The 12,488-nt window shown below is 39.1% G+C and overlaps 1 protein-coding gene across 10 annotated transcripts in view; it reads right to left on the reverse strand.

Annotated features, from left to right (window-relative positions):
* Window positions 1-12,488, reverse strand: part of CTNNA3 (catenin alpha 3) — a 541,298-nt gene that overhangs the window by 84,384 nt on the left and 444,426 nt on the right. For 8 of the 10 annotated variants that reach the window (XR_014525905.1, XR_014525906.1, XR_014525907.1 and 5 more), the window contains one exon: window positions 9,313-9,464. Coding sequence is in view for 7 of the 10 variants with exons in the window: in XM_083502498.1 (XP_083358624.1) it covers window positions 9,313-9,464 (152 nt within the window). In the remaining 3 variants the exon portion in view is untranslated. Of the gene's footprint in view, window positions 1-1,771; window positions 1,979-2,638; window positions 2,720-9,312; window positions 9,465-12,488 lie in introns of those variants that run through there. The other 2 variants (XM_083502501.1, XM_083502502.1) reach the window with 2 other exon arrangements.

Below are 12,488 nucleotides of genomic sequence, written 5' to 3' on the forward strand. Positions count from 1 at the left end.
TAATTATGGGGCATGTTTTGCCCAAATTCGTATTTTGCTGCATGTCTGCACAGTATGCAATTTAATTTAAAACCTGAACCAAGTCTGAGTAACTTTAGAAAATTCCTTACCTTCAGATCCACACACTACCTGGCAAATTTATCATTATGTATGTGATTCACTCTTACAGCATTCCCTCGAGTGTTATAAAGAGACAATAAAGTGGGAATCTATGGTCTTGCTACAGTGCTCATATAATAGAAGGGGAGTTCAGGCTGGGTGCTCAATTCTTGTATCGAGTGTAGGAATAAATCGAATGTAGGAATAAAGCAATATAATATCTAGCAATCTGGCTCACTGCTCTAGTATAAGGTACAATACACTCACACCGTATACTGTGATCTTCTTAAAACTCATAGTTCTCCACATATTAAAAAGTATAGAAGCTATGCTGTTCCAACAGAGAAAAAGTCCAAAATCCACGGTGAGGCAATACATTTATTAGAACCAACCAAAAACTCATAAAATACTGAGCAAGGTTTTGGGTTCTTCATAGCTCTTCATCAGCTGCATGTTAAACAAAGCAGCAGGGAAGGGAGAGAAAAAAAGTTGGCAGATGTTAAAGCCATGGAATTTGCAGCTGGCATTCCTAGGTGCAACCTGAAAACTAGTAGAGCCTCACTCCTCCAACACTCAATTTTAAGAATGAATTTAGTCAGACTCCAGCTTCCCACCAATCCTTTTTCTAGAGAACTTAAAAGCGCAGAGATCTTCACACTATCACTTGCACATAAAAATATAAGAGCGGCCCTGCTGAATCAACCCAAAAGCTCATCTAGTCTAGCATTCTGTTCTCAAATGACCAACCAGATGCCCATGGGAAAGCTACAAACAGAACCTGCTTATTTCCAGCAACTGACACAGTGAGGCATTTTTGAAAAGCAATTTGCAGTGGGGGAGGCCATGTTAAAGGAGGAGACAAAAAGGCATGTTAAGGGCAAGCCTGATTCAGAAAATACTGCCCTCACTCATATTTTGATAGGCCATGCAATATAATACCATCTTCACGCTCACTACACAATCCCTGTGGCTGGAGCAGAACACCATTACCATGAAGAAAACCATCTAATTATGTGTGTGTGTGTACACACATGCACGCACGCGCGCACACGCACACACACACACAATGCTAAAGCATCAGCTGTTGAGGTGGATAAAGGCAGCTAACAAACTGAGTGCGGGGAAAGTTCGAGAACATTTTGATATCCTTGGAAGCTCTACTTTTATCCACAACATTGAAACAAGTGGATATTTGGTGCAGCTCCAAAATACTGTCAAGGCGAGAAATTAAATCAACAGAGACAGTTTGTGCCATTGTTAAGTGGTCAGTGAATTGCTTCAAATGAACATTCAGCCCAGTCCTATGAGATCAGGGAGAAGCAATATTTCAAAGAGCTGATTATCTCTTGAGATTAGGAAAAGAAATGTTGGCCAGAAGTAAACACACAATCCCATCTATTTGATCTCATGACAGTGATCAGTTTATATCTATTTTAATTCTGCAGAGTAGCCACAAATCCCAACAAGAGCATTGGAGCAAACATAATGCAGACAGTTCAAGGAGAACCAGAAAAAAGCATTCATTATGTAGCCTGGTTTCACTTGCAAAACTATGTGCTGGTGAATGTACACAATGGACAAAACAATGTGCCATTTTAGCTGAAACAATGAGTCTTCCACTTAACAGTTGATTTTTAATTTTTTAAGCAGTGGGAATCAAGGAGTGCTGTTCTTAGATAGCTCCCTTGGCTGTGTCAGTTGGATACATAGATATCAAATAAGCAAGAAGAGGAGTTCATTTCATATCTGGTGCATCTCTCAGCTGCAGATGTTCTGGCTTGCTCCTCTGCCTTCTCGCTTCTGGCACCGAGTCCTCCTGTCTTCCAGTCTCCACTGTTCTCCATCACACCATTTCCTCAAAGTCCAGCTTTATTCTCCACTGCCACGAAAAGGCAGAAGTAGTAGGAAGTAGGAGCACAGGCACCCACGACACCAGGGTCCAGCCCAGCAATGTTTACCTTTGGCTGTGCAAGCACTGTAGTCATGAGAGCGCTACTATCAGCATGGTTCCCAACAACAGTATAAAAAGCATTAAAGAATAGTTGTTGTGCTGTCCTCTAAATCAAGGACATGGAGCACTAACATGCTATAGTATCTCAGAATATTGTGCGTATGCCTGGGCTTTTTTTAGGGGAAAGACCCCCAGGTGAGTTACATGTGCATGTGCATATATGTATGTAAAAAGATTGTGAGTCCTTACATCCTATGCTCAAGGTTGTATATATGCGTAAATAAAACCATAGATATTAAAGACACCATAGTCTCCACTGACCTTCCTTCCAAGGAAACCAAGGGTAAGCACTTGAAATCCCTGGAGTCTCTCACTGCTTGGAGATTGGAGTGGCAAGCATTGTTTAGATGTGCATATATTAAGAGAATATATATTTTTGAACATGTTTTTAAATTACAATGTTTGTGTGGACATCAGATAAAAATAAATAGCATATTAATGCAGATACAGGCCTTAATTGACCAAGTAAACACATGCAAAAGAGGAGTAGAAACAGATTGATTCATTCATTACACATGACTTGCTTACAAGCACTTTCATTTGCAGTGTCCACACTGGAGAACAGATAACAGAAATCCACTGCCATCAATATGTAGACTGTTTGTTGAGCTGTGGAACAATTTGAAGAGTATGTGAGTTTTCAGACTTGCCTGAACTAAGCTTCCCTTCGCTTGAAGACTCTACGGCTTTCTTTTAAGGTCTATAAGGCATTTATAAGTAAGTTGTGCAAGATAGCCAATGAACAAAATGAAACGTTGTGGACTGACCATGACAACAAAAAAGCAGCCCATGAAACCTTCAATTATCACTACTGAGGACAGAAAAATAAAAGTCTTTCCCGTGCCCAAAGATGCAACCTTCGTAACCTTAACCTCTGACTCCAGTGGCGTAATTATAATCAGAGAATGAAAACCATCTCTTGTTCTGAATACAAAGCCACAAAAATAGAGATGGCAGCAAACTGAATAGGCTCAAAAAGACTTGCAAAGAAGAAGGGCAGGGATCAACACAGCAGCAGAGCAACATTTCAGGACCAGAGAGGGCTGGAGACAAAAGGACTGCACTTTTGTTCACACTCAAAGGAGGAAGGGGGAAAAACATCAAAAGAATACCAGCTTAAGCCACCAAAGCAATGTATGGGGTCAGGCCTAGCACAAGGAGGCAACCTCACAGTCCGTGGAACTTACAAGTGAAGGGAAAGAGCTAAAGTAGTCTTATCCAGTTATTAGCATGGCTGAACTCATGCCCCAATTCCAAAACCGCAATGCACAAGCATTGTTACGAATAGTGGGTGAAACACCCCCCTCGTTTTCATTTTATTTTTTAAAACAAGATTCTAGCTTTGTTAAGCAAAGTCTGTAGCTGTATAAGCAATGACCAGTGAAATATCAAGGTGAGTTATAGGTCTTCTCCTCATAGTAAGCTGCTTTATACCAGGGCAAACTAACTATCCATCTAGTGCAGCATTAACTCCCCTTCGCTGGCAGCAGCTCTCCAGGGTCTTTCTATGATGGACATGCCAGGAATTGAAACAAGGGTCACATCCACACTATGGCTTAGATAGCTCTGGTCCATGGGGTCACGAAGAGTCGGAAACGACTAAACGACTAAACAACAACAACAACAAAGAACCCTGGGAACTGCAATTTATTAAGGCTGCTAGGAACTGCAGCTCTGTGAGAGGTAAACTACAGGTACCAGGATTCTTGGGGGGAAGCCACATGCTTTAAGTGAATGGTGTAGATCTGGAGCTTTCTATGTAAGAAATGTATGCTCTACTGCTGGCAGCTATGATTCCCTCCCTATAAACAGCAGTAGAAAAATCACACGAGATAAGCAAGCATGTGAGAATGTACTTAATTTGTACAATTACAATTTGTATAATGTATGAACATTTCAGAATTCAGCTTTCATTTGTGAAGGAAGAAGGGAGAGGTTTAGCAGAAATGACACAAAGTCCTGGTGACGTGATCATATTTTATCGGCCTAGCCCTCAGGAACTTGGCAAGAACAAGATCTACTAAAACAAACAATGATATCGCTATTAGAATACCTTGAAAACTGAGTGAAGTTATGATGGAAGAGCTGGTCAGTGGCTCACTAGTCCAGAATTCCATTGATATATCCTAAAACAGACTATTATAACTCTCAATAGAAACCTGGAAGTTAAAACTCTATTGTGATTGAAACTAAAATTTATGCAGAAGATTTCATAGCTCTTTACCATGAAGCAATTACTGTATTTACTTGAATCTAATGCTCACCTTTTTTGGCCAAATTACGTTGCAAAAATTAAGGTGTGCTTTGATTCAATGACACATTTACAAATACTTTTTTTTTTGTTTCAACTTTCTGAAAATTGAAGTGCACATTTGACTCGAGTAAATATGGCATCTTTTCTGGCTGGGAAATTGAAGCACACACAGAAGTCAAGTGCTCACAGGAGCTGCCACATTTATTTCAATGGAAGAGGATGGTTCTATGTTTTCCCACCTTTATGTGCACAGAAACATTTCAAACATTTAAATTAATAAGGATTAAATTCAAAATGTTGCATTCTGATGATTAGGGGGCAGAGAAGCTTTGTGTGCTCTGATTCATGACTGCTGCTGAATTTACAGTTTGATATTGTTCAAACAACTGCCTGTGGTGAGTTGTTATGATTTCTAGTCATTTTTGCTCTGTGTAGCTTTTTCATTTCCATGCAGAGCCCCAGACGGTGACCCCATGTCACTTTTACAGGTATTCAAAGAGTATCATGTTTGAGGCTCCAGTACTCGGCTGGCATCAAATAATATGCAGCATAGACAGCTGCCTAGATACCACTCAGCCACCCCACATAAACAGTGCTATGAACCAGAACTCCGCTTTCCCAACCTTTTAGTCCTCAGTTGCTGCTTTAAAAAGGCCATCCAGACTGCCATAGAATTACAGGTGCAAGCAATACAATGCCAAATCCATATGCTCCTTACATATATATTTCCCAATAAAATGGTAAATACATATGTAACTAATTTACAAACAGGCTTCACTTTATCACTGATTCCCTACTAATATAGTGTAATGTTCAAATCACTTATAGCTAGATCTGGTCTGCAGTCTGATTGATGTGTTGAAATGAACACAAAATGGTACATTTCTGAACCAGTCATCAGGTTTAGGTCTAATTTGCCCTAATTCATCAAATCTCCTAGCAGAGCAATAATAGAGTCTGTAGTAGGGCAAAGTACCTGCCTTTGATCTCCCCCCAATGCTTCCTAACATCTTACACATTTGAGAGGTTGCTTAAACTTTGAACTATACCACTGACAATCTAAGCTAATAATTACTTTTGGCAGACTGGTTGTTTTTAGCAGGTTTTTTAATTAAAAAAAAATACCCCACAGTCATTTCATGGTTGAAATAGTTGCCATGCTGTTCCCACTGAGAGATTCTCCTTTTCCTTTCTTGTTGAAAGGAACCCCATGAATTTGTGTCCTTGTTCATTTACATCTCCCAGTTATATTTTGATCAAGAATTTTGTTGCTCGCATCAGTACTCAGATCCTTGTGTAATCAGAAGCCCAGAGTGTTTGGCAGGGAGTCAATGTGTCCCAGCAGTTGGCTGTAAAGCATGTTACTTCCCTCACCTTGGCTGCTGCAGACAGTGCTTATGCCTAAATAGCATTTAGAGATACTGAAGTGCCTTATAGGCAGGTATTAGTTCTGTTTTTTACAACTAATTGGATGGTATCTAATTAGGAATATGAATGCACCTCCTTTCAAAATGCATGGAATTCTTTATTTCGACTCATTTTGTGAGGCACTGTTCTGAACCAGATCTCTGGTTCAAGGGTAAGGGGAAGTGTGCCCTCTGTTATTAAAGCAAACCTCAGAAACACTTCAGGTGTCAAGCTCTTGTAACAAAGTCAATGAAACAGAAATGTCCAGATGGCGTATTGGACTATTTAACTTCTTCTGACTTTTCCTTGAGTTGCCAATGTTAAGCATATTCTAATGCAGATAAGGTAACAGCTGGCACCAGTATCTGGGAAACATGGGCACCTGCCTAGGACTAATTTGCTGTGATTCCTACTTAGAATCATAGAATCATAGAGTTGGAAGAGACCACAAGGGCCATCGAGTCCAACCCCCCATACTTTCCCATTCATTCTCCTTAGCACCTGCTAGCCCATCCGCAAGGAACCTGCAGCCATCCATACATTATTTGACCCCCAACTTCCATTAGCCCCAGCCAGAAAGGACAATGGTCAGTGATGATGGGACTTGCAGTCCAACAACATTCGAAGATCCACATGTTTCCCATCCCTGCTGTAAGCCCTTGAGTAGGGTGAATTAAAAATAGCAGAAATGAACAAGCTGTGTAACAGCTGTCTTTTGGGTATGGGGGAAGAATGAAGAGTTTCTACTGAGGGGTGTTTTTAAAAATAAATACTAGCAGCATTACAAACCGCAGGAACTGTTCCTGGACAAGACCATTTACAGCCTGATAAAGCATTATGTTCAAAATTAAAAGGCAAGGCATAAGTACTATTAACAAATAATTAAATGTATTATATGTTATGCATTATACTTATATTAATCTGCTGGTTGGTTGTTGTGTTTTTTTTACAAAAGAAGCCTCAGAGTGACTCACACAATAAGGAAGGGAATCCTGACACAATTCAAACAACTATAACTATAGAAAACCAAATGCAAATATTACTAGAATAAGAGAACTACCCTCTCCCCACTTCCAACATAAGATGATCACTCAAATGAATGACAGAAAATAGTGACTTCTATTTTTGATAGGAACACATGTTGTGAAGTCTAGCGGTACAAATTCTATTGGTTCAGATCAGCATTGCTCCTCCAAACCTATCTTGCCCATAGCCTTCCAAATATGGACACAGAAGAGACTAGCCCACAAAAATATTTTCTAGTCTGCCTTCCCATATGTGCCTATGTTAGCAATTGGTGGCCTTAAAGAAAAGGAGCGCTGAAAGTGTCCTTTCCTCATCGTGAGGTGACTCTCACTTGATACAGGCGAACAGGCAAGGGCTGCTTGAAAACCTGCCATAACGTTAAGCCTATTTTCATGTGGCACAGAAAAACTAGATTTCGATAATCATAGGACTAAACACCTCTGCTGGAATGTCCTGTTCCATAATAGTCTAGCAAGAGTTTTCAGTTATCCTGTCTAGGAGAGAATGAGGGAGCAAGAAAGAGAGCGAGAAAAAGTGCAACTGTTCCTGTGCTATCAAGCACTAAGCTGTTATTTCAGGACTCTGATGGATGTCGAAAGCAGAGCTGCAACCAATTTTGCCTAAAGCAAAATTTGAGTAGAATTTGGAGGTTTGGTCTCTGATGGAATGTCCAAGGAATCTCAAGGGGAGAAAAAGAATAAAAATAAGAGTTTCAATAAAACTAGAGGATTTCTGGAGCGGAGAAAGCTCTGCTCAGTGTTTACTAAAGTGTTCACTTCTTCCTACATCCTCTGCAAAAAGTCACCTCCATTCCCCCTGTCACATTCGCAACAGATCTTTTTCTGACCTCATCACACTGTACAAGCACAGCAAGAAGACAGGGACATATTTTAATGGTTATTTTACTGGGTATTACCAAGGTGAGTGCTCTAAATGGCGAGTGCATTTCATACATGATTTTAACATCCATACTAGGTGTAGCACCATTAACAACACTGTGAATGAGCTAATTTGGGATTTTCAGTTCATTTGCTAATTTAGATGCAAGCCCAATCCTGAACACCCCCATGTCTCACAGTCTCCATGCAGTAATCTGCTACCAGTATTTTAGAAGTATATCTCCTACAGAAAAGTCCCCATATTTCATTATACCAAAGCACATGAAAATGCATGTTTGGGAAATAAAATTGATCTTCCTCTTCAGATATAAGGCAGTAAACATCCCTTGAAAACTTTTATCCTGTGTATATTTATACTTTGTTCTTAGAAAAAATGAACATATTGATAATGTAGCAAAAGTGTTTGCTCTGCATAATTTGCATGTAATGTGTGTGGAATGTGAAAGAAGCTTGCCATTTAACACAATCTTATTCATTTTGGCAGGATGAGGAATCTACATTTCTTTAGGATTTTCATAAGCACAAAAGCACATGGGACATGTATTCTCTCAAACCCAAGAGCACACAATCATTCACAGCCGGGTTCAGCAGAATGTCAGGAGAGCACACCTGTTTTCCAGGAAGGAATCTATGAGCCATGGAATCAAGCGTAATAGCTGCTAAATCCCAACATCCAAGACTTGGTGGTGAAACAGAATAGAACAGAAATCTAGAATTACAAATTAGTTCATTGGTTTTGCCATCTTAAAATATACCATGATTTAGAATATTCTGTGACTTGAAGGGCATTTGTAACATAAGGAGAGCATTCACAGCTATTCACTTTCAAGCCATGTCTCTCATGGAGCTGGAGGCTGAGAAACCAAAGTTGCTTCTGCTCTCTTCAAATACCCTGTGTTCATGCAGTTCCAGTACAGAAATTAAATGTCTATTTAATTTTAATCCCAGCCAAAGTTACTGCCTTGCGTTGTCAATAGGGTTACTTTATGTTGTTACATCACCAGTCAGTACAGAACGAGACTCTTAATCTCAGGGCCATGGTTTGGGCCCCACATTGGGCCAAAGATTCCTGCATTGCAGGGGGTTGAACTAGAGAATCCTCATGGTCCCTTCCAATTCTATAATCCAAAATTAGCCTTCAATCAAGTAGCAATAATAGCTTTGTCAAATAGCTGCTAAATTTCAAAACAATTTCTGTATAGCTAATAGGATACACTGTCAAAAAACTCTTCTTCATATGCTACACAAACATTCTATGCAATAACTCTTGCTTATTTTATTTTGCTAATGTGTTTTATTTGTTATATTATTTGGCTTGGACAAAGAATACACATAAAGCATACATATTTGTGTCTACAAAGAGGATATGTGTGAGCAGTACAGATTCTTCCTAAGTAGGAGAAACCACACACTGCACACCTTCTCTCTCCAGTGGCTGGTTCTGAATGTTACAGTGCAGTTTCTCGAAACAAAATGCAAACTATTTTTTGAAAGAATTTGTCTTTCACACTTGCTTAGTCACTTGGCTTTAGCTCTCATTCATATGAATGCTGCACAGCAATGTGGCTGACTAATTTGTGTTAATTGGCGATGCATGAAAGAATGAAGACACTTACCCGAATCATCATAACTGAACATCTAATGTCATGAATGGTGTCATAGACCTTCTTGGAGATGTCAACAAACTGATTGTCATCAAACAGATGAATTGTATTCCTGCTTATCTTTTCCAATGCAGTGTTGACTTGACCAATAAACTCTGGAATCACTGTTAAATCAAGTTAAAAAGAGAGAGAATTTTTAAGGCAATTGTAGAATGTCTTCTTAGCCATTATCTTTCAGTTTTGAGAAATCCCATGTATTTGTTTTTTGTTTTTGTTTTTAAAAGCTTTTGGGGACCATAGTGGAAAGGAAAAAGAAAATGGAAGGTAGACACCTAGGTTAATAATAATGCAACGCATTCAAATTCTATTTGCCGACCAGTAAAGACTTTTAAAGGGGTGGGGATTAAGTCTTGATTCACATGATTGCTCCATGCATCATACGCAGTGGAAATCTCCCAGAACTTGCTGTACTTCGGCTCCCTGCTCATGTTTTTTATTAGTCCAGGACATAGCAGAGAAAGGAAATGGTTAGGCAGAAGGGAGAGAAAGTGAATAAATGGTCGGTAACAATACAACAATCAGTTCCTGCATTTCCCATCTTGTTTATTTTCTTTCACTTACTCCCCCCCCCCCCCAAGTTGGGTCCACATGGAGAATTGTTTTGTTTGTGTCATATTTCCAAGGACTGGCTTTGTCTGGCAACCTCTCTTTGTCCTGCTCTGGAGGAAGGGCACAAGAGCTCAGAATACTTTGCCAGGTTTGATGCCTGAGCTCAGTTTCAGGGAGATTGCTCTATCAATTTAGTCCGAGGCACACAAGCACTAAGGGGTTGTATAATAAGAACCAGGAACCAAAGTACACATTATTATGAAGGGAAGGGTCAGGAATACATCTACATGTACATTTGATTATCTGATTATGCATATAAACTTTCTCTAACCGAGCTCTAACCTGCATTTTGCAACCTGCTTTTGTAGATACCTTATGAATGTACAAACTGCACGCATGCAAGGACCAGATAGACAATCAGATGAACATATGAAGATTAAAAAAAGGACAGTGTGCACAATCCTGGCATTATCCTTCACGTGTTCACTTGGTCACTTGAAAAGGGCTAATGTGCGCTGCCTTTCCCATTGTGTACCTCTCAAAAGCATGAAGGAGGCAAAATTCATCCCGCATCCTACTAAGTAATTTCCATGCTGACTAAAATAAAAGGGTGTGAACCATAACAAAATTAACTGCATTTTTCTCCAATGATCGATTTTGTATTCAAATAATTTATGACGGCTAAGCAATGCTATAAGTGCAATAGTCCACATTGCTAAGACGTTGGCACTGCTACCACTAGCTAAAGTTATAATGACCTTTTTATCCCATAGGGCTTCCCCATAGAAAGTCTCAGAATGGAGTCGTATTTTAAGACTTATTAAAAATAAAATGTAAAGAAACTTTCTGTGTAAAAGCTCAGCCAAGAGCTCTTTTTTTGAGTTTTATTTCCACGAGTTTTAAGTACCCATGAGTTAGGAGGTGCTCTGCCAAAAGCATAGAAGGTTTTTAGCATGAATTGTGAGGCAATCTTTGATTTGTAAAAGGTCATATGAGCATCCCTATCCAAAGCTGGTTCTAACGGAATAGCATTTGACCTTCTGGTGACCTCAATGGAAAACACTTTAATGTTCTCTGTATGTCTTAAGAGGGATCTTACTAAAAGATTAGACAGGCTATTTAGCTAGCATAAGTTTAACTGTGCTTGCTATTATAATTATAACCATCACTGTGGTTCTTCATTTTATTGTACCTTTTCCTGACGAGCTGGTGTATAGGCACTATAGCCCAGTAAAAAAAATTAACTTAAACGTATATATTGATTGAATGATACCACAGATCAGTTACCACCTATCCACTACAAAAACAATCCTGACATTAATAAGATACAAGGAGAAAAAGAACTATTACTTTCCATCAAAACTCAGTAAAGGAAATTGTCACTGCAAAGAAGCCTTTTTTCAACTCCTAAATGATATGCAAGTTCTTATGGTAGTTTTGAACAATTCACAAGCAGAAACAACTATTTGGTTAAGAAATCTGGTGTGTCAACACGAAAAAGTCTGCAGTCCTATCCACATCAACTAAATTGCATCATCTCTGCAGGATGTCTGAGAAAACATGTTTGGGTTTGGGCTGCAGGAATATGAACTGGGTCTCAGTTCTTCCTCCCTTCTTTTCCTGCTTTGTCCCTTTATATCCAAGCCTCATTTACAAAAAAAATTCTGGTGAAAGAATGGGACTTCAGATGTGCTTGTGCAACATGCGAACATTCCAACATCCCTAAAGCATCATCTCTTTTTTAAAGAGATTCAAGGAACATAAGGAACCTTGATACTAGGAACCTAAGGCCCAAGAGGCATACCATTCAAAAAATAATACTGTATGCTACCAAGTATACGAAAGAGGAAAAAGATAAATGGATATAGTTCAATATTCCAGATATTAAACAGAATCTTTAACCCAGAATATATAAAGTACTTAACTTGACAAGACATTTGCACCCTCAGATCTCAGATCACACCAGTTGGTCCTAATACATTTTAACGCTTGGCACATAAACTGATCATATATTAAGCATGCCAAGGAGCCCAAGGCAAATTTCCATTTCAAATACAGGTGAACTGAGTTTCTTATCTTAAGCTTTCACGTTCCGATTTTCAATGCTATCTATAATTGAAGGAGTCACATGTTGAGTTTTGATTGTTGGCTTTGATTTGTTACGTATTTTGAAAACCTATGCTTTCTGCATGCAGGCCAGGCAGATCAGACACTAGTGTTTCTGTTGCCAGCCACATTGTTTGCAATGGGGAATTCAGATTGATTTAACTGTTCTGATTATGAAAATGGATTCCTATCAGAAGTACTATAAGTCTGCTAACAGTGATAGACAAAGGGTAAACATTTTGTGCACGCACAAATCTTAGGAGCAGGCAAATTTTTCAATTGAGATGAAAGCACAAGTAACAGGACTGCTTGGAACTTGCTCTTCTTAGTATATTCTATTTTTTGCCACAGCCTACCCCACTGCCATTCTTTTAGGCAATGATTAGTTAAGAAGTTCCCGGACTCAAGGAACATGGAAATAACTTTAAAAGTCCTCCAAGGAAGTTTTTAATATTTAATGCTGTACTGTTTTT

The sequence above is a fragment of the Podarcis liolepis genome, assembly GCF_965112155.1.
Source record: "Podarcis liolepis genome assembly, chromosome: 5".
NCBI classification, from domain to species: Eukaryota; Metazoa; Chordata; class Lepidosauria; order Squamata; family Lacertidae; genus Podarcis; species Podarcis liolepis.